Genomic DNA, 27,564 nt, shown 5'->3' on the forward strand with positions numbered 1-27,564 from the left:
TTTGGCCACTACCCACCAGACCAAATGCAGATTGAGGATACCTCCCTAGAAATCTGTTTTAGAGGAAAAAAGGAAAAAACAAGGCTAATTCACCAATAATTTAAATAACTTAACAGCTTCACTATAAGATCTAAGGAAGGACCTACAGCTTCCACTTTACTGGTTTTGTTTAAAAGGCTTCAAATCTGTTTCTAAAGACACTGTCTTCCTCTTAACCAAATTACTAATAGATCTGGATTTAAGTCAGACACGTCTAAAAACATATGTCCCTAGAAGGTATCTGGCTAATTATGGATATTTATGTCTGTGAATGTGAGCACACATTAGACTTAGAGGCTAAGTCTTGAAGGGTGAGGGGAGGAGGAAGGAAGTGAAGGAAAGGAGAAGTTACCAAACTTTTAACACTGAACTCCACAGTAAAACTTTCAATTACCTGGAACTAGTCCAAGAATATTTTAAGCAATCAGGCATGTGCTGAGTGACTATAGTTGTTTTAAAACCTTCAAATGGGATTCTTACCTTCTGCAAGGCCATTCATACACATATATCCAAAATATGTTTTTTGGAAGCCCCACTCTACCTAGCTCTGGAAATAGCAGACAAGTGATAAATGTTTGTTAAATACAGGAATCCAGCAACAGCTACAATGGAGACAATCTAATGATCTTAAGTGAAGATTGTTAAACTAAAAATCTTATTATTTGGAAAAAAAAAAAAAGTTAAAAGGAAGGAAAAGAAAGAATAAATTTCTGATTTCTGTATGTTAGCTTATAATTCCTTCCACCTAGAAGATACTTCTCTACCTGTACAAGTCTGAAATAAAAGATGAGCCCAAATGTCATTTCCTCCATGGCATGTTCTTCCATCCCCAGAGTGAGAATCTCTTACCTAGACCTGCTTATGTCATGTTAACTCATTTACAAAGTATCAAGTCTCACATCAAAGTTATACTTTACATGTCACATTTATATATTGATAAACTTGCTATTAGTTGCGGAAAAATACATAAACATTCTAATTCCTTGGTGACAAGGACATTGTTCTAACATAACACCCTGAATATAGAAGGCATGAGGAACTGTTTTGTGAATGAGTGCAACTGCAGGTGGTAGGGTCTAGAATGGTAACACAGGAAAATTTTACCTAGGAAAGTGGCTTCATTTATTTATTCCAACCAATACTGAGCAACTGGGCCAGGGCGGCATGCACTGAAAGCCATGCATGTCTGGGTACTTCAATTTAAAAATAAATAAATAAACTGGAGGTTGGCAAAGAATGAATCGAAGGTAGGTTTTAGCTCTAAATTCTGTAAGGCTATACCTTATATTTAGGGGAACCACTGATGTTTTTCATGAAAAATATAAATGATTTCCCCTAGTGACAGAAGGTTAAAGGAGGTTGGATCAACCCAGGAATCAGCAGAACATATAGGAGTGTGTGACACGCCAACATGACTACAAACACACCTCCTCCACACTGAAGAATTAGAAGCGAAATATCATGCAGACTGCAACATGAAATAGTTCCAAGATGTGTTATGACATTCATTATACTAGTCTACTTTTCTGTAAGTTTGAAAACTTTCAAATAAAGAGTTAAAAATTATATATATATATATATATCTAATAAGACATATAAGGCTATCTGACTCAGTATATTCTGACCACTGGAGGCTGCAAAAAAAACAAAAAGGAGAACTCTTAAAAATACATACTTCTGTGTTGAGACTGATGGAAGGAATAAGTTTTGCTTCTTTCTGGAGAGTAACTCCTACTGCTGACACTGGAGCCAGATCTGCTGTGTGGAGAATCCTTTCGGCCTACAGGCGATTCTCTGAAAAAAGGAGTGTCTCTTTTATGAGGAGACCGGTCTCTCACATAATGGGAGGAGTAGAAACCTTTTCTTCTAAAGCTGTCTCTCATGTCCCTTTGAAGTAAAAATAAATAAGTTAATTATATCTTGTACACTCTATACATAAGAACAAACAGCAAAAGCTCTGGTTATAAGCCACTCTTTCTGCTGTAACTTTTGTTTCCTTCTACAACCACCTACCTTCTGAAATCAGTCAATAAAATGAAGCTTTATCAGTGACATATGATTTAGAATGCAGCATTTTTTTAGTTTGGTTAACCAGGTGGTTATGTGCAAAAGTTACTTATTTAAGCAAGCACAAAAATTTATACATGTGAAAAACATAGCCATATAGTTTCTACTTCTATTTGAAACTAACAACAGGCCACACAGCTACTGCTCTCTCAAAGACTCCTAAAAAATGCCAAAGGTCTCCCCAGGGAGACAGTTCTTGGCCTATTATCCTCATCTAAGCATGGCATTCAACACTTTTCAACTGGTGCGATTTCCCACTACCCTACCCCATGGTAATCTGGCAGAGTTTACAGACACTTTTGTTGTTACAATCGCAAAGAAGGGAATGCAACTGGTAGCAGGATGCTACCAAAATGCTACTATGCCCAGAACGCCTCCCACACACACAGAGTAAAAAACTATGCAATCCAAAGTGTTAACAATGTCAAGGCTGAGAAACCATGGTATATACTTATTAAACCCTTGCTCTCTGAATTTATAACAGATTGTTGCCCATCTCTAAATACCAACTTTTTAATATCACCTTTACTTATACAAATTAAATTGCCTTATTAAGCAATATCATCAACTCAAGCAGAAAGCAAGCCCAAGTAATAAGGACTTATAAAGCAAAACTATCATTAAAACATCAAAGCAAACTAAAATTAATAAAACTATTGAGACACAAGTTTCTATTTAAAAGAACACTTGGAGTCAAACAGGTTTTAACTGAAGATTTAGCAAATATACCTCCATACTGAAATTAAAGAACACTACACTCTAGACAGAAGAATGACAAAAAGATGAGCCAATTGCCATGAAATTTCAAATGCTCAGAAAATAATTTCAGCATACTGACTGGTAGTCCTTAATATGTAACCAGATTGTTACCATTAACTATTAATACTCAAACTATATTGTCTTTACAGATACAATGAAGCTCCTCTGTTGAGAAGTAGAAAACAATTAAAACTCATTATGATAAATGAACTCAGACAAAATACTAATACTGAAATAAGCTGCTAAAACTATAGGAGTCATAGCAAAAGCACTGAAAGCTGAAGTAAGTAGCTATATATGTATTACACAGATTTTAGGAACTACCAGGTGCTGGGGACCCAAGGGTGAACGACACGTATGTGGTGTGTGAGACGGTGGATGCCAAGATGATGTCAAACTCTGGCACAGGGGATCACTGAAATGAGAAAGCAGACCTGAGGACAGGTAAGAGTGGGGCAGCCACACTGAGACTCAACCATGCCATCTTTCAGATGCTCACGTAACCGTCTGGTAAGCAACTACAGATACTGGTGACAAGACCAGAACAGGTTTCTGGTTATAATTATAAATTTGTCTGTAGACAGGCAGTATTTAAAACCTTCAGTATAGATGAAATCAAAGGATAAAAAGCAGAAGGCCTAGAATCTAGGGCTAGAAAACTACCACACTGAGAAGGAAATGGGCCGTCTGAGAAGAATGAGAGAGAGGCCACAAGAACATGAGGGACAGGAGAGTAAGTGATCAGGGAAGGAAATGAAAGAGTGCTCCAAGAAGGAGAATAAAGATTTCCTACACTGAACGTCAACGAGCTCTTCCTGACAACTTACTCAGGAAACGGAGAAGAACAAGGCCACATTCAGAGAAAGACAGCCTGTTTTCTCTGAAGGGAAAGGAAAGATGAAATGCTGAATTACAGTTTCCTAATCCTGACACCAGATGGCAGTAAAATCACAACAGCACAATTCAGAGCCATCAGTGGCTTGGGGTGGCTAAAGATACACATGGCGGAAGTACATGTCAGATTTTAAAATCACAGAGCAGAATAACATCTCTCCTCTCCCTCACACCAACCTCTCCTACTGACCATCAGATTAAACAAAAACATCACAGTAGGCATCATCTACCATACATATATGGTACTACTTTATCCAAGTCATTTATTCACATGCATATTTATAAATATTTTTTCATATCTATATATCTATGTCTCAATATATAAAAGGCACTATAGAGAATTATTCTGGCTCTGAAGAAGCTTAGCATCTAACTGCGGGGATGGGGAGGAAATGTTCCAGAAGGTTGTACCATCATTCAGAAGAGAAGGATATGTTAATAGATGAAAAACTGACCAAGAAGTCTTTGACAAAAGTTAGAATTTAGATCAACACTGTCTAAGAGAAACATAATCAAGCCACAGATGATGTAGTCAGAGTTCAAAAGTAAAGAGAAACAGGTGAATTTTAGCAATATTTTACTTAACCCAATATACTCAAAATAGTATCAACATGTAATCAATATTTTAAAATTTAGTGAGATATTTTATATTCTTTTTCATCTTACATCTTGAAAATCAAGTGTATATTTTCTATTTACACAATATCTCAGTCTAAACTGGCCACATTTCAAGTGCTCAATAGGCACATTTAGCTAGTGGCTCCAATACTAAACAGCACAAATTTAGATGTTTGGGAAAAGCAGTCCAAGTTTCAAGGAAAAGCAGAGAAGGATTAAAGGATATGCAAAGAAGAACAGTGAAAAGTTTAAAAGGCTATAACTAAAAAACAAAGGAAGAAACTTCTAAAAAGAGAAAAGACAGTTAATATCAAATACTGCAGAAACTGGAAGAGACCTTTGTATTTAAAACCTAAGAGTCACATGACCAGTGAGTGGGCTGACCAGTGAACTCTGGAAACCAGTGAACTGTGGGCTGACCAGTGAACTCTGGAAACCAAATCAGACTATAAGAAACTGTATCTATTAAAGGGATTAAACTATCACTTTTCTTCCAACAACAACAAAAAAAAAGTTTGGCAGAGCGAAGAAGGAAGAGAACTGGGACAATGCTCTGAGAAAAGCGGCTTATCTGGATGTATTTTGAAAGTGAAAGTCGTTCAGTCATGTCCGACTCTTTGTGACCCCATAGACTATACAGTCCAGTAGAGACTATATACTATAGTCTATACTATACAGTCCACGGAATTCTCCAGGCCAGAAATACTGGAGCGGGTAGCCTTTCCCTTCTCCAGGGGATCTTCCCAACCCAGGGATCGAACAGGGGTCTCCCGCACTGCAGGCGTATTCTTTACCAGCTGAGCCAGAAGGGAAGCCAGAGAATACTGGAGAGGGTAGCCTATCCCTTCTCCAGCGGATCTTCCCAACCCAGGAACTGAACCAGGGTCTCCTGCATTGCAGGTGGATTCTTTACCCACTGAGCTATGAGGGAATCCTGGATATATTTGGAAGCTGAGGGGAAACCGCTCATTTCTTACAGAAGGAGAAACTGATAATCCAAGACCACTTTAGGCAACTGACAAAAAAGGAGCCAAAAACCACCAGGAGAAAACGGGACAGGGGCACCAAGCAGAAGAGACGAGCACAGAAGGAGCGGAGAGACAGCATGGAAGGACACAGGGAGACTCTCGTTTCGAGAGGAAGCATGAGAAGTCTCTCTTCACAAGTTCTTTACCTCAGGAACATATTTCTGTTGTTTATGCCATAAAAGTGAAAGTCACTCAGTAGTGTTCGACTCTGCGACCCCATGGACTACACAATCCATGGAATTCTCCAGGCCAGAATACTGGAGTGGGTAGCCTTTCCCTTCTCCAGGGGGTCTTCCCAACCCAGGGGTCAAACTCACGTCTCTCACATTGCAGGTGGATTCTTTACCAGCTGAGCCACGAGGGACAGCCCGAGAATACGAGAGTGGGTAGCCTATCCCTTCTCCAGCGGATCTTCCTGACCCAGGAATCGAACTGGGGTTTCCTGCACTGCAGGTGGATTCTTTACCAACTGAGCTATCAGAGAAGCCCTAACATATTTTTAGAAGTCATCAATACAAAGTAAAGAAAGTAAGGCCATGAACAGACACTTATGGCAGACTGGAAATTATTTGTCCTTTGGGGAAAAGTTAATTTGAGCAGTGTTCCTCAAAGTGCAGGTCCCCAGACCTGCATTGCAATCTTGAGAAGGTGACAAGTGCAAATTTAGGGCATCAAACCACCTACTGAGTCAGAATCTCTGGAAGTGAGACCAAGCATTTAGGGCTTTAACAAAGCCCTGCAGGTGATTCTGAGGCACACAAAACTTTGAGAAGGACTGAACTAGACAAGCTCACTGACATATCAGAGTTGTTTACATACAACTATGGTATCTCTAAGTCAAGGAAGCACTACTACAAACAAAGCTAGTGGTGTGACGGAATTCCAGTTGAGCTATTTCAAATCCTAAATGATGACACTGTGAAAGTGCTGCACTCAATGTCAGCAAACCTGGAAAACTCAGCAGTGGCTACAGGACTGGAAAAGGTCAGTTTTCATTCCAATCCCAAGGAAGGGCAATGCCAAAGAATGCTCAATCTACTGTACAACGGCATGCATTTCACATGCTAGCAAGGTCACGCTCAAAATCCTTCAGCCTAGACTTCAGCAGTATGTGAACCGAGAACTGCCAGATGTACAAACTGGGTTAAAAAAGGCAGAGTAACCAGAGATCAAACTGCCACCATCCACTGGATCATGGAGAACACAAAGGAATTCCAGAAAAACATCTACATCTACCTCTGCTTCACTGACTGTTCTAACACCTATGACCGTTTGGATCACAAAATGGTGGGAAATTCTTGGGAAGAAATGGGAGCACCAGACCACCTTACCGGTCTCCTGAGAAACCTGTATGCAGCTCAAGAAGTAACAGTTAGACTGGGAAATGGAAAAGAGGACAGGTTCAAAATTAGGCAAGGAGTCCAACAAGGCTGTATATTGTCATCCTGACTATTTACCTTCTATGCAGAGTACATCATGTGAAATGCCAGGCTGGATGAATCATTAGCTGGAATCAAGACTGCTGGGAGAAATATCAACAACCTCAGATATGCAGATGATACCACTCTAATGGCAGAAAGTGAAGAGGAACTCAAGAGCCTCTTGATGAGGGTGAAAAGGAGAGTGAAAAAGCTGACCTGAAACTCAAAATTAAAAGAAAGAAGATCATGGCATCCGATCCCATTACTTCATGGCAAATAGATGCGGGAAAAACTGGAAGCAGTGACAGAATTTATTTTTCTGGGCTCCAAAATCACGGGGGATGGTGACTGCAACCATGAATTAAAGGACATCAGCTCCTTGGAAGGAAAGTTATGACAAACCTAGGCAGCATATTAAAAAGGAGAGACATCAGTTTGCCAACCAAGGTCCATATAGTCAAATCTATGATTTTTCCAGTAGTCATGTATATGGATATGAGAGTTGAACCATAAAGAAGGCTGAGCACCGAAGAACTGATGTTTTCAAATTGTGGTGCTGCAGAAGACTCTTGAGAGTCCCTTGGACTACAAGGAGATCCAACCAGTCAATCCTAAAGGGAATCAACCCTGAATATTCATTGGAAGGAGTGTTGCTGAAAGTGAAGTTCTAATACTTTGTTTGGCCACCTGATGCGAAGAGCCGACTCATTGGAAAAGACCTTGATGCTCTGAAAGATTGAAGGCAGAAGGGGGCGGCAGATGAGATGGTTAGACAGCATCACCGAGTTAATGACCATGAATTTGAGCAAACTCTGGGAGACAGCAAAGGACAGGGGAGCCGGGCGTGCTGCAGTCCATGGGGCCGCAAAGAGTCGGACACAACTTAGTGACTGAACAAGTCAAAAACAGTAACTCAGAGTTCATGACAGAGGCAGAACATGTTTCAGTGATGACAATTCTAGGGTTTTGACCATGCCAATGGACAGCTAAACAGAAGAGTTGAAAAACACAAGACTGATGTTAGTTAAAAATATCACCAAATCAAAACAGAGAGGGATGGAGGAGAAGACTGTGTGCCAGAAACTATAATAATCCAGAAAGAAGGAATCTGTTGGTGTTTAGTCACTAAGCTGTATCCAACTGTTTTGCGACCCCATGGACTGTAGCCCACCAGGCCCCTCCCTCTGTCCATGGGATTTCCCAGACAAGAATACTGGAGTAGGTTGCCATTTCCTCCTCCAGGGGATCGTCCCAGCCTAAGGATTGAACCCATGTCTCCTGCACTGGCAGGCAGATTCTTTACCACTGAGCCACCAGGGAAGCCATGGGGTTCTGAAAATTCATCAGAGTACAGAGACGAGGACAGGGTGGTACAAATGGAGAAGTTCACGGATGACATTGGAACTGTGGCTTGGAGGAGGTAATAAGAAGCAAGAAGTATGCCCAGAACTCATCTCAAGAACCAATGAATTAGGAGGGAAGTGGTTTCAACTTGTGAAAGTTAGGTTCCTACTGCAGAAAAGAGATGGAAAGAACAGTAGAAAATATATCAGTTATCTCATTTTTAACCTTCCCTCAAACAAACGGACTATCAAGTTATAAAATATTTTACCAAACTTTGAGACAACATGGGGAAGAGAGTGACTGATTCCCTTTCTTTTAACATATGCCATGACAAAATCAGATTGATTAAAAAGCTAAATGTTTGGAAGGAAGGGATAGGAAAAAAAAGACCTCTCTGTCTGTACCTGTCTGTCTGTCTGTCTGTCTCTCTATATATACATATATATAAAATAAATAATTATAAGTCTATAAGAAGAAATTACTATGTATTAAAATACTAAGCTTATATTATACCCAAAAAAAGTGCCTAAAGTTGAAATTTAATTAGATTTAAAGTGACCTTCCAATTAAGTGTGACTTTCCAATTAACATCAGATGGCAGTATCTTAAACATTAGTCTTTAATAATTTAATGAATGTTGACAAACCATTGAAGAAGTTTTCTGAAGAAACCAATAAGAAGTAAATGAAGGATATGAAGCTAAATCAATGGAAGAAAAATAAATGTCATCTAAGTAAATATTTAATGTAGCTCAAGTTATTTTAATTTTTTCTATCAAATATGCAAATGATCCTGACCAGCTGTGAAAATTAGGGTAGTGCATATAAACCTCATCATGAATAAAATACAGTTTGGGTTGGGTTGGAAATTACTAGGGACCTAATGGTCCTAAAAGAAAAATACTAATCCAGCCCACAAAATAGGGTTAGACTTCACGGTCCACACAGAGAGCAAATACTAGATAGAGCTGAAATAGCAAACTTTTCTGTCAGAATGCTTTTCTCATCTTTAACAATAAATTTCCTTTCTTTTCCTCTATTTATATGTCTATAAAAATCTCTTTGTCTAGAGACAAATGCTGCACAATTTCTTCTTTTTCTTGTCATAACACCTGGTTAATTTAGTTTGCACTTGGTTTCAAACGTCAGCCCAAAGAGTTTCTATCTGAGAGAAAAAAGTCATGACTATCAAAACAATCCAGTCATCCATAAACAATATGGATGTCTTAATGTGTATCACTAGTGCACGTGACATTAGTTTTATGAAACAAGTGAGTCCTAATTTTCTTAAGTTTTTGTCACCCACTATAATTTATGATAAATTTATGAGGTTTAAAATGGATATACAAAGGCTTAGCTTGTTTGTTTTAATTATGATAATATGGCAAGGACAAATTGAGCAACCTTGTATCTTTTACCTTATACTGAAACAAAACCCTTTCATAGATTTATTTCTATTTCTTTGATGTGAGAATGTAATGAGTCTTAAAAGCATGCAAGTCAACAGAAAATCAACAATGCTTTCATCTATAAACCTATTCCTAATAAAATCAAGGAATTTTTCCTTTACAAATGATTTCTATAATGTGACTGTAGTATTTTCATAATATTAAAGTTTTAAATTTTGATTTTTAATTAGAAATTAGTTAAGCTTTTTTTTTTCTTTCATTTCATTGATACTTCCTATTCATCAGTGGGAGAGCAAAATATTTCCCACTTATTTAATAAATCACTTTAACTACTATTAACAACTTACATAACTAAATATTTTCCAATGTCAATATTCTCTTAAGTTCCCTAGTTTAGATTTCTAAAACTGATCTTCCACTCCTTAATGCCACCTCCCTCCAACACCAACCTTTCCAATCCAAAAAGAAACCTTTAGCTAATCTTTTCCAGAGTAATTAAGTGGCTGTAATTATACTTTAGAGAGGAAAAGCAACCTATAGAAATAGTTTCCTAATGCTTAGCTTAATGTACTCACATGACTAGTAACAGCTACCATTATTGCTCCGAGATTCCGATTCTGTAAATGCAGAAAAACCTATTTATATAGGTTATGAATATGAAAAATACTCAAATATATGCAAGAATAAAAAGGATTTTGTTGGTGAGGCTCCTTAGTATACATTAATGGTTCTCAAGTGATGGTGCTTTTGCTCCCACTAGGACAGGTGGCGACATCTGAAGACACAATATCTCTGACTCAAGAGAGGGGACAGTACTAGCATCTACTGGGTAAAGCTCAGGACAGACCCCCTACAATGAAAAACTACCCAGGATCAAACGCCAATAGCGTCAGAGTTCAGCAAGCCTGAGGCAGACAGACACATGTACAAATACACTCCCTCACAAATTTATCAGTCTAAGAAACAAGAAAAAATATTCAAGAGCTTTCTTGGAACCAATTAACAATTCTAAAATGTTGCTTTATGATACACATAACATCAAGCACTAAAGTTTCTTCAATTCTCCTAAACATTCAAATTATGTTACATTTTCAAGTAAAATATTTTCTACTCTATTTTCAACCTTTTAATTTATATACAGTCCCATAGTTAAGAGCACAGGCTCTGGAACAAGCCTGTCAGGACTCAATCCTGGTTCCATTCTTTGGTTACCATGGGAGAGGTTTGCAGTTACTTAACCTCTCTGCGCCTGTTTCCTCATCTATAAAATGGAAACAATGGGACTAAGAGGAATAATGCCTACCAGCATACATAACATGTGTCATGTATACTAACTCACTAACTCAAATTAAAGAAAAAACAAACACTGGCCACAGCGAGCACTGACAACGGTGTGAAATGGACCTCACACGCAGGAACATAACTGGGTGCAAAGCCGCGAGCCCTCATCCACAATCACAGGACTAACAAAGGCACATCTTCATCATGACCGATCACTCCGCATTTTTCAAAGGCTTTTGGGTTAGTCACCATGTGTGTGTTATTCAGTTCACAGGCAAGCAACAAAGATGCAGTTTGGTTGCCTTCTTGTGCCAAAAAAACAGAAAAAGTGTAATGGTAGGAGTGGGATTCAAATTGAACATAAATGGAGTTATCGAAGAAATACGTGACCAAGGGAATGCTGACAACGCTGCTTTCAAGACATGCGCTGGTGTCTCCAGAGCTCCTGTACACAGAACAGGGGGCTGGTGGGAACACACTGTGCAGCAGGGAACCTGCTGGGCGCTCTGAAACGACCTAGATGGGGAGGCAGTCTGGGAGTGAGTGGGCATGTGGATATCTACGGCCAGTCCACTTTGCTATCCACCGGAAACTAACACCACGCTGTAGATTAACTATACTCCATAAAATTAAGAAGAAAAAAGTAAAACGACTGACAACACCAAGCACTGACAAGGATGTGGAGCAACTGGAATTCTCACACACTGCTCGAAGTAATGCGAGATAGCCACTTCAGCACGTAATATAACAACTTCCTACAACGTTCAACACATACATACCATACAACCCAGGAATCTCACCAGGAGTTACACAAGAGAAATAAAATTCTGTGATCACTCAAAAAAAAAAAAGAAAGACATGCAGCCTGAGGAAAAATGGTAAAGGCACACTTACGGAAGGCAAACAAGCAAAGAGACTATGACGAAAAGGATAAAGGTGTCCCAGCGGAAGTGAGGCTAATAAAAAATCCATGGTAAAGGAACTCTCAGAGATATTTCCAACAATGAAAATGCAAAGGATAAAATGTTGGAAACTGACTCAAACTCAGAACGCAGTGTAACAATTCTTCAAGGCATAAAAAAGATGCTTGCTTTGAGGAGACAAACACTGTTCAAACTACTCATAAGTTTTTGACAAAGGTTTCTAATGTTTTAAAAAATTACAGTGTATTAAATGAGTATTAGTTTTACTTTTACAAAAAGTTTTTACAAGTTACAACAACTGTAATTATTGTCACTGACTATTAAGATTGCTTTAGGTCAGAATAACAATCACTTTTGAAGAGGAAGAAGAAAGCAACCGAACAGAAGCATGAAAAAGCTTCTGAGACGCAAGTAAAATTCTCTCTCTTAACATGGATTGTGGTAACACGGTTCACACTGAGCTATATACCTTGATTTATGTACTTTGTATATGTTATATATTCTAGTGTCTTTTCTTTTTTAAAAGATGTTCATTGTCCTCTAAAAATATGAAATATAAAAATATAACTCTTTGTCACTTAAAATAGTATGAAAGGATTTTTTTAGAAAGCAAACAGAACTTTTATCTTTCAAAAAAGAATTTCCCTTATCAAGATTTATTTTACGGGAAAACAAATTGTAAGATGCAACTACTGTCTAAAAATCCTTATTACATCTTAAGGATTTCTTTTGAACACTCAGACAGCATAGCTTACTCGCCCAAGAGAAGAAAGCCCTGTCAACTACCACAACCAATGTGGTGTCAGGTAATCATCTCAGAGCATCACTAAGAAATCCGTGCAACAAGATTAGCTTCCTCCACCTCACGATACTCTGCAAAGGCAAACCTTTCCATACATCGTGACCGAGAAATCATCCAACTTATATTTCACTGTGATCTACTTTTTCATCATTCAGAAAAATGCTGTACCTTAACAAAGCAACTCAACTTTTAACATTGTTTCCAAATACAACTCTCTTTACCTAACCTTCAGGAAAGTCAGTGAACAGATTGAAACAAAATCTCTTATAAATAAAACATTTTTAAAAATCCTTTGTAATAAAATGTAAAGTTTTTTTTCCTCCCACAGTTTTTCTTAAATCTTTAGTGCCTGTTATTATATATATGCAACCAAATGCTATCAAACGACTAGTGAATAAGCAAACACAAAATAATTATCATTAGGAAAATTTAAAGTGTTCCATTGCCCTTGGGTTAACAGCTTGTATTTCGGTAAACTCACTCCTGGCTTTAATTCTGTACCATATATTTAACAGATATTTTCTACTAGTAAAATCTTCGATGTATTTTTTAAAATATTTCTATTTCATAGAGTTTGACCTAACATTACTTTGAGGCTTACCTCAGTTTTTGCTACTTCAACAAAATACCACTACTACTTTAAGAAATACTTCTTAAAAAAAAAAGAAAAGAAACACTTTTAGGTCCAAAAATGAGGAACTAAATTCTAACTTGACTTTTGGAAAAAAATCTAGAAAAACTGAACAAAAAACTTGATTTTTAGCAACCTGCTCAGTCATCAGACAGCTAAGAATGAAGTAGAATTATGCATCTACAAGAGAAGTAGGAAGCCCAGAGATCTGGGTCTGTCTCTTGGGGGTTGCTTTTGCTTTTATGTGTCTGCCAATTTCAAAAGCATCAGTTGAAAGGATGAAAAGCTAAGAAATAATTTTGACTGCTTCACAGGATTAGGATAGCACATAAAAACAGATTCTAGATCTTACCAAAGAGGGCTGAAACTACACAATGAGCCCGGGTGAACTGGAAACAGACTAGCCTGGCTTCATACAACCTAAACTCCCTAAGGTAACCCTGAATTGCTAATGACTAATGACCCTTTATCTGAAATATAAGATTTCTGTTCTCTTGAACATTAATTAAAATTCCTTAAAATCATTTCAGATGGGACTTTCAGGGTGGGACAGTAGATGGGAGTCCACCCACCAGTGCAAGGAACGCAGGTTCCACCCCTGGTCCGGGAGGATTCCACACACAGTGGAGTAGCTAGGCCCACGCACCACAACTGCTGAGCTCGGGCTCTGGAGGCAGCAAGCCACAACTGCTGAGTCTACATGCTGCAGCCCCTGAGGCCCATGTGCCTAGACCTCTGCTCCACAGCAGGGGAACCCACCACGATGAGAGGCCCTCACACCACAGGCAGAGATCAGCCTCTGCTCAACCAACTGGAGAAGACCCGTGTGCAGCAACAAAGACCCAAGGCAGCCAAAAAATAATAAATATTTTTTAAAATTATTTCAGATATAAAAATCCCATTTTAACAAGAAAATCTAAGTACTTAAAGTCACATGACCAAAATAAATCTAAGATGGACATTCTTAAACACAGAACTTTTTCCTGAAGCACTGTATAAATTAAATTCACACATACAACTGTTATTTAGGACACAGAATGCAAAACAAAATCTCTATAGATTGTCGTTAGTTTACCCCCAAAAAATTAAACGGAAAGAACAGACTGATTGATAGAAATATCACCATGCTATTTATACTTTTTCTATCAAAATGTGTTAGTTCCAGTACTCATTCATAAAATTCATCAATATGCAGCAGACGAATGGATAAGGAAGCTACGGTACATATACATTATGGAATATTACTCAGCCATTTAAAATAATTCATCTGAATCAGTTCTAATGAGATGGATGAAACTGGAGCCCATTATACAGAGTGAAGTAAGCCAAAAAGATAAAGACCAATACAGTATACTGACATATATGGAATTTAAAAAGATGGTAATGATAACCCTATATGCAAAACAGAAAAAGAGACACAGATGTACAGAACAGACTTTGGGACTCTGTGGGAGAAGGTGAGGGTGGGATGTTCTGAGAGAACAGCATTGAAACATGTATATAATCTAGGGTGAAACAGATCACCAGCCAGGTTGGATGCATGAGACAAATGCTCAGGGCTGGTGCACTGGGAAGACCCAGAGGGATGGGATGGAGAGGGAGGTGGGAGGGGGATCGGGATGAGGAACACATGTAAATCCATGGCTGATTCATGTCAATGTGTGGCAAAAACCACTACAATATTGTAAAGTAATTAGCATCCAACTAATAAAAATAAATGAAAAAAAAAAGCGAAAAAAAAAAAGAGAGAGATCAAACCAAGAAGAAAAAAAAAATTCATCAATATGGGGGACTTTCCTGGTGGTCCAGTGGTTAAGACTCTATGTTTCCAATGCAGGGGGCACAGGTTTGACCTCTGGTCAAGGAACTAAGATCCCACATGCTGAGAAGCATAGCCAAACAAACTTTTTTAAATTACTCAATATCAGTACAGTATAATCATTTTAATGCAAGTATCATCCTGATTTTAAGAAAGAATTCTTAACAATTCTTTAACAATGACCCTGAAGCATGCTGAACACAAGATACTGGGAGCTTGAGCATATTTTAATTGAGAGTCCATAATCCACAGGGTAAAACTCTGTACTTAAGACAAACTTCCATTTACTGCAGAAAGAAAACTTACATCAAAAGCTTTCAAACTATAAAGTTTCAGTGAAAGTGAAAACGTTAGTTGCTCAGTCCCATCCGACTCTTTGTGACCCCATAAACAGTAGTCCACCAGGCTCCTCTGTCCATGGAATTCTCCAGGCAAAAACACTGGGGTGGGTAGCCATTCTCTTCTTCAGGGGATCTTTCTGACCCAGGGATCAAACCTGGGTCTCCTGCACTGCAGTTGGATTCCTTACTGTCTGAGCCATCAAGGAAGCCCTTATTATAAAGTTTCTAGTTACACTGATATGAGGATATCAACAAATATAATGAGCACAATCAAAAAGAGCCCTTGAAGAAACGGAAGTACAGCTAGAATGCTTACTATGAAGTCCCCCCCTGCCCCAAATCATATATTTAAAGGAACTGATGCTTTTTATTATCAAAAAAGTATATAACTTGAGAGTTAGGAAAGATCTTTGGCTGCATCACAAACATCTCAGCTGCAGTGCTGGAAAAGTTCAGGAGGCAAAGTCACCCAGAGAATGTAAGACGGGAAGGACAAAGACCCCGTAACACTGCTACTCAAAATGGGAACCTGGGACCATCTGCCCTGTTTATTACTTTGAAAGCTGGTTTCAAAAGCAGGTTTATAAAGTTCAGGATTCTCATCTGTTAACATAATTCCAGCCCCTCACACCAAAACAGACAAACTGTGATCAACCTCTCAGTTTCAGCAGACGCACGTTTACCAATTAAGAGCAAAAATCAGGCAAAGCAAGAGGCAAAGATACAAGGGGAGGGGAGAAGAGGGAGAAGGAAAGCAAGCTACCTCTTATTCAGGGCCTCACCTTTCCTTCCCACATTCAGCACTCAAATATTCCACACAAAACACTGGCTATTGCTAGGGAACAGGATCTTCAAAAAGGAATTAAAAATTCAGGAATTGTTTTGAGAAAGCATCTGGGTAACTGCTTAAGCAAAGTTAAGAAAAGTTAAGTGCAGACCTCAAATATCTGTTTTTAAATGTGGAACAAGAGAACAAGGGGGTACTGTGACTTGAGCATATTACTTTTTATTCAGAAAGCGAAGAGGAACTAAAGAGTCTCTTGATGAAGGTGGAAGAGGAGTGTGAAAAGCTGGCTTAAAACTCAACATTCAAAAAGCTAAGATCATGGCATCCAGTCCCATCACTTCACAGCAAACAGACAGGGGGAAGAAAATGGCACCAATGACAAAATTTATTTTCTTGGGCTCCAAAATCACTGCAGATGGTGACTGCAGCCACAAAATTAAAAGACACTTGCTCCTTGGAAGGAAAGCTATGACTAACCTAGACAGCATATTAAAAAACAGAGACATCACTTTGTATGAATCACAACAAAGATTCATACAGTCAAAGCCATGGTTTTTCCAGTAGTTACGTACAGGTGTGAGAGTTGGACCATGAAGAAGGCTGAGCACTGAAGAAGTGATGTTTTCCAACTGTGGTGCTAGAGAAGATTTTTGAGAGTCCCCTGGACAGCAAGGAGAACAAACCAGTCAATTGTAAAGGAAATAAACCCTGAATATTCATTGGAAGGACTGATACTGAAGCTCTAATACTTTGGCCACCTGATGCAAAGAGCTGACTGATTGGAAAAGACCCTAATGCTGGGAAAGACTGAAGGCAGAAGGAGAAGTGGGTAAGAGAGGATGAGATGGTTGGATAGCATCACTGACTCAACGGACATGAGTGTGAGCAACCCCAAGAGACGGTAAAGGACAGGGAAGCCTGGTCTGCTACAGTACATGGGGTCATGGAGAGTTGGACACGACTGAGTGCCTGAACAACAAAATCAAGTAACTGTCTTGCACCAGAGTTGAGATTAGATGTTTGAAGACCCAGTCTAGAGTTCCCTCCACAAAACCATATTTTTACAGCTAAAAAGTATTTGAAGCATGAGATATGGACAGAGATCTCCCAGTTAGAATATAGATTTTTTTTCCTGTTTTAGTCATAATTTGATCTCTAATATCTAAAACAGTACCTAATGTTACTAACAGAGGAGGAAATGGCAACCCACTCCAGTATTCTTGGCTGGAGAAGCCCATGGACGGAGGAGCCTGGTGGGCTAGAGTCCCATGGACGGAGGAGCCTGGTGGGCTAGAGTCCACGGGGTTGCAGAGTCAGACACTGAGCAACTTAATGTTACTAAGGAAAAAATGTGTCTAACTTGATGTAACAAAAATACCCAAAAATGTAATGTTGATTCATTACACACAAAAAAGTCTGTCTAACCACCATCAATCTATCTAGGGGAGGCATTCCAAGGTGAGAAATTCTGCTCCAAGAACCCCGGCTGACCACATTGCTATTTCAACTTTGGCTTCCGAGTCACATGCTTGCTACCACTGCCTTCCAGGGCCCACCCTGCAACACTGGAAAAGGTAAATGTGTGTGAAAGAATATGTGTAGGAACAGAACTCCTACTCACATTATACTGGAGACAGTCACAAGGCTGCACCTAGCTAGTAGGAAGGCTAGGAAAAGTAGTCCACCTATGTGCCTAAGATATGTGACGAAGTCTTTGAAGAATGATGAAATGAAAAGTTTTCAATAAAAAGTTTTCCACATGAAAAATGTGTCTAATAGGCAGGTGGATGTAAAAATGTAGAACTCAGAAGAGAGGCCAAAGCCAGAGACACAGATCTGTTTGCCATCAGCAGCAAACAGTACAGGCCAGAGTCTCAAACTCTGCATTACAATCAAATTCCAAGGTTCCACTTACTGAATCAGAATCTCCTGAGATAAAGCCTGGCAAACTTCATTTTTAATGAGCTTCTAAGCAATTCTTACCAACACAAGTTTTAGAAACACGGGCAAAGGGAATAACTGCCATCAAGAACAAAGGTTCAAGGGACTTCCCTGGGGGTCCTGTAGCTCAGAATTCACTTGCCAATGCAGGGGACATGGGTTCGATTCCTAGTACAGGAAGACCCCACATGCCATAGAGCAAGTAAGCCTGCGCACCACATTTACCGTGCAAGCGCTCTGCAACAAAAGTGCTATGCCGGGCTAAGTGGCTTAAGTCATGTCAGACTCTGTGCAACCCTATGGGCTGTATCCTACCCGGCTCCTCTGTCCATGGGATTCTCCAAGCAAGAGTACTGGAGTGGGTTGCCATGCCCTCCTCCGGGGATCTTCCAGACACAGGGATCGAAACTGGGTTTCTTGCATTGCAAGCAGATTCTTTACCATCTGAGCCATGAGGGAAGCTTCCACAAGACAATCTACCACAATCAGAAAACCACACCCATGCACTGCAACAAAAAGTAGCCCCTGCTCGTCACAACTAAAGAAATCCCGCACACAGCAATAAAGACCCACTGCAGCCAAAAACATATAAATGAAAATTTTAAAAAAAGAATAAAGATTCAAGATGAAGTTACCACAAATGAGAGAAGGTGCCAAGAAGTTAACACTGTGAACATGATCCTGTGGTTTCTGGGCTGCTGTCACACTATACTATCTATTAGATCAATAGTTCTCAAGTCTAGCTTCACATCAGAACATCTGAAGAGCTTTTAAAAAATATTAATATTGAGGTTCCACCCACCAATTAGTACATCATATCTCCAAGAGTGCGGACCAGGAATTACAGAGTACTCTTTCTTAAGCTTTACACCTAATTCAGAGTACAGTCAGGATTGAGAAACACCATTATGAGACAACTGCTATCACATGTTCTTCATTTCAGAGTCCCAGGTTAATGTCCTACTTTAAAGATTGCAAATCTTCATTTTAATTAATTGTGAACACTGAAAAATCAAGAAGTTAAACATTGTTTAAAAATCTGGATTTCTGAGTTCTTTCGAGGTCAGAAGTAAATAGAATCCTACACAGCAATGATCAGCTGATACCAGGTAGCAGCTGATCCAATCTGACCCTCAGCATTTGTTTATATTCCCTAACTGGTCACTGTAAGCACATGAGTTATAGCCATTAGTAGACATGGACATTATTACTACAGATAAACATGTTAACTACTCACCTGTAAGTATTACAAGTATCCTTTATGTCTAATAGCTGTATTTGTATATACTCATGTAACAAAATAAAGAAATCTGTGTCAATCTTGTAAATGTTTTCATATCAGCCTCTTCATAAACCGATCCCTTCAACTTCTTTCTTTAACTGAAACCTGGAAGTGGAACACAAATACTAGCTCCCCTCAATCTGCCGAGTAATAAGTGCACACTGGTGACTATCTCAGTGTCCTGAGGTACATGGGGCACAGGATTATGTTCTCAATCCTCCATCCTCCAAGAAAAGACAGAAAGAGACAGACAAACTTCTTATTTAAATTCATGCATACCACCATAACCCCACACCGTCTGTATTTTCAACCTCTGGGAATGCTCCCACATTTCCTAAAGCCTGCACTCAATGACACAGTCTGCACTGTAACATAACCTATCCACATCGTGAGTGACTTTCAGAATTCAGAGGATCATCTGTGCAGCTTGGGAGCAATTTCCTGGCCAGGTACCTCTTACCTCTCCACAATACTTAGCCACTCCCCTAAATCCAAAACCTTGCCACTTATTACCCAGAGGTGCTCTTCATCAGAATCTAATACTGCCTTCTTATAACAATGTCTTAGCCTTCAGTTTTCTCACTCCTACAATAACTCCACCTGCACTTTACAGATACCTGTAAGTCTCCTATATTACCTAGCAACCCATGAACCCCATTCTCATTGTGCTTCCAGCCTAAATTACAGTATTTGAAACCCTCTATGAAAACTACTAACTTTCCTTCCTGGCAATTCTGATACAACATATAAGCCAAGACAAAGCCTGCATTAATTCCAGTATTTGTTATTTCCTCATTGATATAGCTCAGCTGCCATATCCTAGACAGAAATTATGAGAGCCTACAGATTGATCCCCTACAGGTACAGTCTGATTTTACCGTGCCTTCAACCGCACTAATAAAGTTCTTACTTATCATTAGTGAGCTCAATCTCTCATTCATGTCAGCAAGTATTCTGTATCTTGATAATTCTTCCCAAGTCCTTTAAACTAGTACCAAATCTTTTACTCTCAATGAGTTACCTCCCACACTGAAAAATAGAGCAATCTCCAGACATGAACTACCTCCCTCAACTGCCAGCGCAGATTCCTCTCCCATAATGTGTCTTCATCGGCCTGTCCCTAATTCTGTCCTTCCTTTCTTGGCATATGATTGTCTCCTCCCAACCATTAAAAGTTAGCCCTTCTATCAACAGTCTTCATCCTTGTCCTCATTTAACTACTTCATCAGTTAGCCCTTTTCTTTCTTATACCCTCAGCCTCTCTTTTCTCTTCAATCTGTAAGTATGCTCGTTACTGATCAGCTAAAAATGTTTTAGGTGATCTCCATTTAGCCAGTGCCCGTCTCCAGTTAACAACACTGCCTATTTTCTATCCCAATTATTTTTCTTTCAAAGTTATCTACCCAGGTTGAACCTATCCCCTTCACATGTCATTCATCCTAACACTGCCAAACCAGGAGATATTTTATCTTTTTATCACTGAAACACTCAACTGCAAGAGACATTGATGACCCTTAATGCTGTTTAAAAACCTTTATCTTCCATCACTTCCATAAAAGTGTTTTAGGGGTTCTGACCTTAGTCCATTGCTCTTGTCTAAATATACCTTCTCGTTGGACAACCTCAATTCTGAATGCAGCTCCTCCCTTGAAACTACTGCTTCTGTACTGCCAATCTCAGATAATGACATTGTTATACACACAGTAAACAAAATGAAAAATCCAGGCATTTCCCTCTCCTTTCTTATCATATCCAACAACCACATTTTGCTAATTTTTCAGCAATTATCGAATTTAACCCTTTTCCTCCATCCCAATTCACCTTTTCCAATTCAGATATTCATGGCTTCTAATTTATCTCTAGTGCCATTTTTAAAAGTAACCCCCTACAACACTGAAGACCAACCACAATCTGAGTTACCATAGCCTCTCTCTTTCTACGAGGCTAAAAATTTTCAAGTTTATCACAGTTAATAGAATAAAACCCAGACTTCTTAGTTATAGTTTAATCCATAGTTGCCCAGCTCTTACATAATCACCTGTTAATAGCTCTACACATCATGCTTTTACACAGCTTTGTAAGATATGGTACCCATTACTCTTTTTCTGGTTAACTTTATTTTTCCTTCAGGTTCTATTCAAATGATCTGCTCCTACAGGAAACTTTTAATAAAATCTCAGTACAGGATAAGTGCTTCTTTGTGTCTAGCATTTGATGAAACTTGAGCGTGTATTATACTACACCGTCTACTTGTGCATCTGTTTCACTAAGCAGACTGTAAGCAAGTGATATAAGCACAGTGGTCTACACACAGCAAACACTCAATAAACATCTGTGCCCCTGAACAAAACCAAAAAAGGTATTATACAGTATTTTTCTCTGCCAAAGAGATTATCACCTAAGATAAAAAAGCTATAATAAAAATAAAAATTAAACTTAACTCTTTTTAAAAACATCAGTATGCAGTATGAAATACTGAAGTACTAAATCAAAATTTTCCATATGTGAATACAGGGGGGAAAAACAGTGTTTAAAAATAAAGTATACTGGCCACTTGGTGACACTCTTGTTCCATATTTTTCAGTATTATTTAATACTTTATTCTAAGGTTTATTCTACAGGGGAAACATTACTTAAAAAAAACCTCATTCTGTCTAGATCAATAACTCTTGATAAAGTATAACATGTTCCTTAAATATAAAGTGAAATAAATCCTAACATATTTTGAATTTCACAAACAAATGTGTTTTGTACAAATAGATAATCACTGCATAAAAACAGAACCAAGAGTGGTAGGTAACGATATACTTGAAATGTAGACAAATTATCAGGTATGTGGCTCTATTAAATAAGAAAGTGGTAACTTTCAGAGCATGGGCAGGGATTGGGGGCTTATTGTATGAGGATGACAGAAAATTTGATACATTTTCTTTTCCTCTGTTGACTGTTTCCAGTGACTCCACACTCCCATTAATAAAACATACTTGAATAAGAACTACCATATATATACACACACACATATATATACACACATACAGTGAATTTATAAAGTACATAATGTGTTACAATACGAAACATATAAAACAGATTGTTCCACTGCCAGTAATAGACCTGTGGAAGATGGTGTGAAAGCAAGGAAGCCCAGGAATGATGTCAATCTGCAAAAGGAAGTGCTGAGCTGTATAAGAAGAAAGACTGACAGGGTCAGAAGATCTACTATGTACTGGAATGTAAGCAAAATATCGAGGGTGCTAGTTTCAGGTCTGAGATCAGATTTTACCCTATTTACAAGCTAATGAGTTAGACTGTTACTACCTCACGGATGCCTGCAGAAGACACAAAAGACTTAATTCGCCAGCATAGCAAATACCATAAGCACTGGCATGTCTGCCTGAGTTTCTCCAGGTCCCAAGTCCCACAGGGATGATCTGATATGATCCTTGGTGTATGCACATGTGGTGGCTCTGGCGCACACCTAAGGAACACTGAACTTGGGAAATCCACTATTTTTACACCAAGCAATAAGCAAGCCTACGAACGGGAGACTGGGATTGACATATATACACTACTATGTATAAAAAAGACAACCTATCATATAGCACAGGGAACTCTACTCTGGGCTCGCTGGTGACCTACAAGGGGAAGGAAATTCAAAAACAAGGCAGTACGTATGTTTATGTATGGCTGATTCACTTTGCTGAACAGCGGAAACTGACACCACGGTGTAAAACAATTATGCTTCAATTTTTAAAAAAAAAAAAAAAGGTAAGTAAAAATTGGAAGGAAAAAAATAGCCCAAGGCTTGTAAAAGAACTGGAAAGGAAAAAAAAAAAAAAAACACAGCAAGCCTGCTCTTTAACACAGAGGAAGACATTACCTTATCCTTCAAGACTGCTCACCACAAACCCAGCTCTGAGAAATAAGACAGATAAACAGTGATCAGGGCCTTGCATTCTTGGCATAACTTGGTAAGACGTGTAGGACTGCAAGAGACCCATGGAGGACTGTCTCTCCCAACAACTGAAAGCCAGGATTCTCTCAGTGATGAAGAAGGGGAGTGAAATTAGGAAAAGCTGAAGGGATACTGCCAGGAAGTCAAATATGGAAATACTGTATAAAAATAAATATGGATGTAAAAGTGTGTGTCCAGATCTTGGCTATAAAAAAACACTCTCTACTAAAGAGAACTTGTGTTCCTTACAGAAACTGCTGATTTGAGGGCTGGGGCAGGGAAAGTATAAGAAGGACCTAGAACATCTTTCAGCAGAAAGTAAAGAAATAGGTAGATAAGTCAAAACAACTCAGATGATCTTAATTTGGCAATAAATTCATATATAATAACAAAAGCATTAGTAACAAAAGGAAAAGGTGATACATTAAATTTAATCAAATTTTAACATTTTGTAGATCAAAAAAGGTCATGATCCACAAAGTGAAAAAACAATTTATGGAATGGGAGAAAATACTTACAAATTGTACATGTTAAAAGGATTTAATATCCAGAATATATAAAGAACTAAAACTCAACAACAAAAAGACAAACAGCTCAACTTTTAAATGGACAAAAAAAACTAAATAGACATTTCTTCAAAGAAGATACACAAATGGCCAATAAACACATGAAATGGGTTGTTCATCATTACTAGTCATTAGGGAAATGCAAATCAAAACCAGGAGATACCACTTCACACTTACCAGGATGGCAATAATAATAGTAAGAAGGTGATGATTGATGATAATGATAGAAACATAACGAGTTGTGGGTGAGCATGCAGGAAAAACTTGGACTCTTGCACATTACTGGCAGGAATGTAAAACAGCGCAGCTAATATGGAAAACAGTTTGGTGGTTCCTCAAAAAGCTAAATAAAGCATTACTATATGATCCAGCAATTCCACTCCTGTGTATGTAACCAAAAGAACTGAAAACAGAGACTCAAAACAGACCTCATATGTCAGTGTTCACTGCAGCATTATTCACAGCAGCCAAAAGGTAGAAACAACCCAAACGTTCATCAGAGGAAAAACAGAGAAACAAAATGTGGTATACACATACAAGGGAATATTATTCACCCATTACAAGGGATGTGGTTCTCATATATGCTACAACATAAACAGACCCTGAAAATACTATGTCAAGTGACAGAAGCCATATACAAAAGAACAAACATTGCATGAATGCAACTATACAAAATATCTAGAGCAGGCAAATTCCTAAAAATAGAAACTAGAAGGTTGGCTGCCAGATGCTGGGGGTAAAGGAGAATAAGGAGCTACTGCTTAACAGGTACACAGTTCTGTTTGGGATGATGAAAAGTTTTGGAAATAGTTGAGATGGTTGCACAACACTCTAAATACAATTAATGCCAATGAATTGTATACCTGAAAACTGTTACAATGGCATATTTTATGTCATGTATATTTTACCACAAAACAGTTTTTTAAAAAATACACAGAAGCTACTTAGAAGGGATTTGACGGCCAAATTCGGGCATCAAAATAATGATACCAACAGATTATACCACACTGAACAAAACAGGAATCTGCTGATACTGGGTTGGTCAAAAGTTTTTTCAGGTTTTCCATATGATCTTACAGAAAAACCCAAATGAACTTTTTGGCCAACCCAATATAAACAAAGATTTGTTTCTTATTTAAAGAGGGTAGCAGAGAGAAAGAAAGCTCTTCCTCAAAACAGAATGTCTACACAATATTAGAAAGAAACAACTAATTGCGAAATCACTCATTTAAAAGCATTTCATTACTAATTAATTCAGGCAAGAAACATCAATGGATACTAAAAGCAGGGAGTGAAAGGGGATGTAGAATGGCATAATCACATAGTTTCAGAGTATCTCCACACAAAACACTAACTTTAAAGGAGGAAGCTGAATTCACAGTGAAGAAATTTTGCAGACCCCAATCTTAGTAAGAGGACACCACCAAAAAAGGAACAAATCAACAACATTTGCAATCTAACAAAACACAATAAAAAAGACGGGATCACTTCAGAAACTGCAGCAGAAAAAAAAACACTTGGATCTACTCATGAACTTGGATCTAACTAACTTGGATCTAACTTGGATCTAATCATGAATACCAGACAAACCTAAATTGAGAAATATTCTATAAAATGTCTGTCCTGTATTCATTTTGCCAAAAACAGCCATAAAAATCAAGGGAAGACTGAGGAACTGTTCCAGATTAAAGAAGTCTACAAAAACAGGACCTATGATGTCAGATTAGATCTTTTTGCTATAAAGTGCATTACTGGGGCACTGTTGGAGACAAAAACAAAAATGCTGACAAGCATGGTTCTCCAAATTGCTCAGAATTATTTTCTTACAACAATATACAACTACTCCTGTATGGTTGATGATGCAATGATTTTTTACCCCCTAGAACAATAGCTACTTTCCACTCACAAAGTCTTTTAGTAGGAACTCTTCAATGAGTCCATCTGACAGGGAACAACTTAAAGACAGCCAGGAAGATGCCAGCACTAGAGGCTGTAACTTTCGTGACAGTGTAAAATGTGAATTACTGAAGATGTCCAGACATCAAGTGAAGGTGTTGAACTAGAAGCACTTTCTAGTCCACTATGCTGTCTCATTTTTCTTCATAAAAATTGTTTTGTTTTACACCTGTTTACTCTCTACAATCTATACTAAAATGTAGGTTTCATGAAAGTAGGAGTTTATTATCTCCAGAGGCTAGAAGAGTATCTGACATATACAAAGTACACAGTAAATACTTAACAAATGAATGAACATACCATATAAAATTAACTCTATGTTCTGAAAAGAGAATATATCTTGCTTCTTTCCCCACCATAGTTAACTTTTAAAATTATTTTTTAATCATTAAAAAATACTTTTTTAAATGACTACTATGTAACAGGCATGTGTTGCATATGCTGAATCATTTAATCCTTTTTTTAATTGAAGTACAGTTGATTTACAATATTATGCTAGTTTCAGTACAACATAATGATTCAGAATTTTTTCAGTTGATATTTCATTACAGGTTACTTTAAGATAACAGGTGTAATCTCCTGTACTATACAGTATACAGTTGTTGCTTATCTATTTTGTACATAGTAGTTTGTATCTGTGATTCCCATACCCCTAATCTCTCCCTCTAACCTTCCCTCTCCTCTTTGGTAACCAGTTTGTTTTGCATATCCGTGAATCTGTTTCTGTCTTATATACACAGCCATTTCTATTATTTGTTACATTCCACATATAAGTGACATGGTATTTGTCACTTATTTGTCTCTTATTTCACTTAGCATAATATTTTCTAGGTCCATCCATATTGCTGCAAATGGCAGTATTTCATTCTTTGTTACAGCTGAGTAATACTGTGTATGTGTGTGTACACACCACATCTTCTTAATGCACTGTCTACTGATGGGCAATGGGGTTGCTTCGATGTCTTGGCTATTGTAAATATAGTGCTTGTATGAGGTACATGCATATATCCAGAAAAAATCTGAAAAGAATACACTTGCTTTAATGTTCATGGTACAGATAAGAAAACTGATCAACTAATGATCAACAGGAACCACCCTGGTGGTTCAGTGGTTAAGACTCCACCCTTCCACTGTGGAAGGGGCATGGGTCTGATCCCTGGTCAGGAAAATAAAAGCCCCACATGCTGCATGACATGGCTAAAAATTTTTTTTTTTAATTTAAAAAGTTTAAAAATAGAGAAATTTTAAAAAAACTAATGATCAATGAATTTCAAACAACAGAATAAGAGTACAGGCAACATTCTCTAATAACTACGATTATTATTGTCAGAATCAGTATTAAATTACCATTAGTTACAACAGTGCTTAAAGGAAATTTTAAAACTATACTTATGTTAATAGATAAGAAAAACAATTAAATGTCCAGGTTAAAATTTTAGATTTTTAAAATGAAACATGTTTGTTTTAGGTTTTTAGAAGGCAAACTGAAAACACCTATTAAAATTTAAAACATACATGCCCTTTGACCCAGAAGCTCCACTTCTGGCATTCTATCCCATGGGTACCAAAGTACTGTTTCTTAAAGATACTAGGTACTCTGATTTATTGCAACATTGTTTTGTACTGGCAACTGCATGAATATTCATCAACAGGTGAACAACCGACATATCTGGTATATCCACACAATGGAATATTAATTGGAAAT

At 38.1% G+C, this 27,564-nt stretch overlaps 1 protein-coding gene across 7 annotated transcripts in view; it reads right to left on the reverse strand.

The window, feature by feature from the left end:
- PPHLN1 (periphilin 1) overlaps positions 1-27,564 on the reverse strand; it is a 150,470-nt gene that overhangs the window by 81,127 nt on the left and 41,779 nt on the right. For all 7 annotated transcript variants that reach the window (XM_065934599.1, XM_065934595.1, XM_065934597.1 and 4 more), the window contains one exon: positions 1,715-1,926. In XM_065934599.1, the coding sequence (XP_065790671.1) occupies positions 1,715-1,926 (212 nt within the window). The remainder of the gene's footprint in view (positions 1-1,714; positions 1,927-27,564) is intronic.

The sequence above is a fragment of the Muntiacus reevesi genome, chromosome 4 (assembly GCF_963930625.1).
Source record: "Muntiacus reevesi chromosome 4, mMunRee1.1, whole genome shotgun sequence".
NCBI classification, from domain to species: domain Eukaryota; kingdom Metazoa; phylum Chordata; class Mammalia; order Artiodactyla; family Cervidae; genus Muntiacus; species Muntiacus reevesi.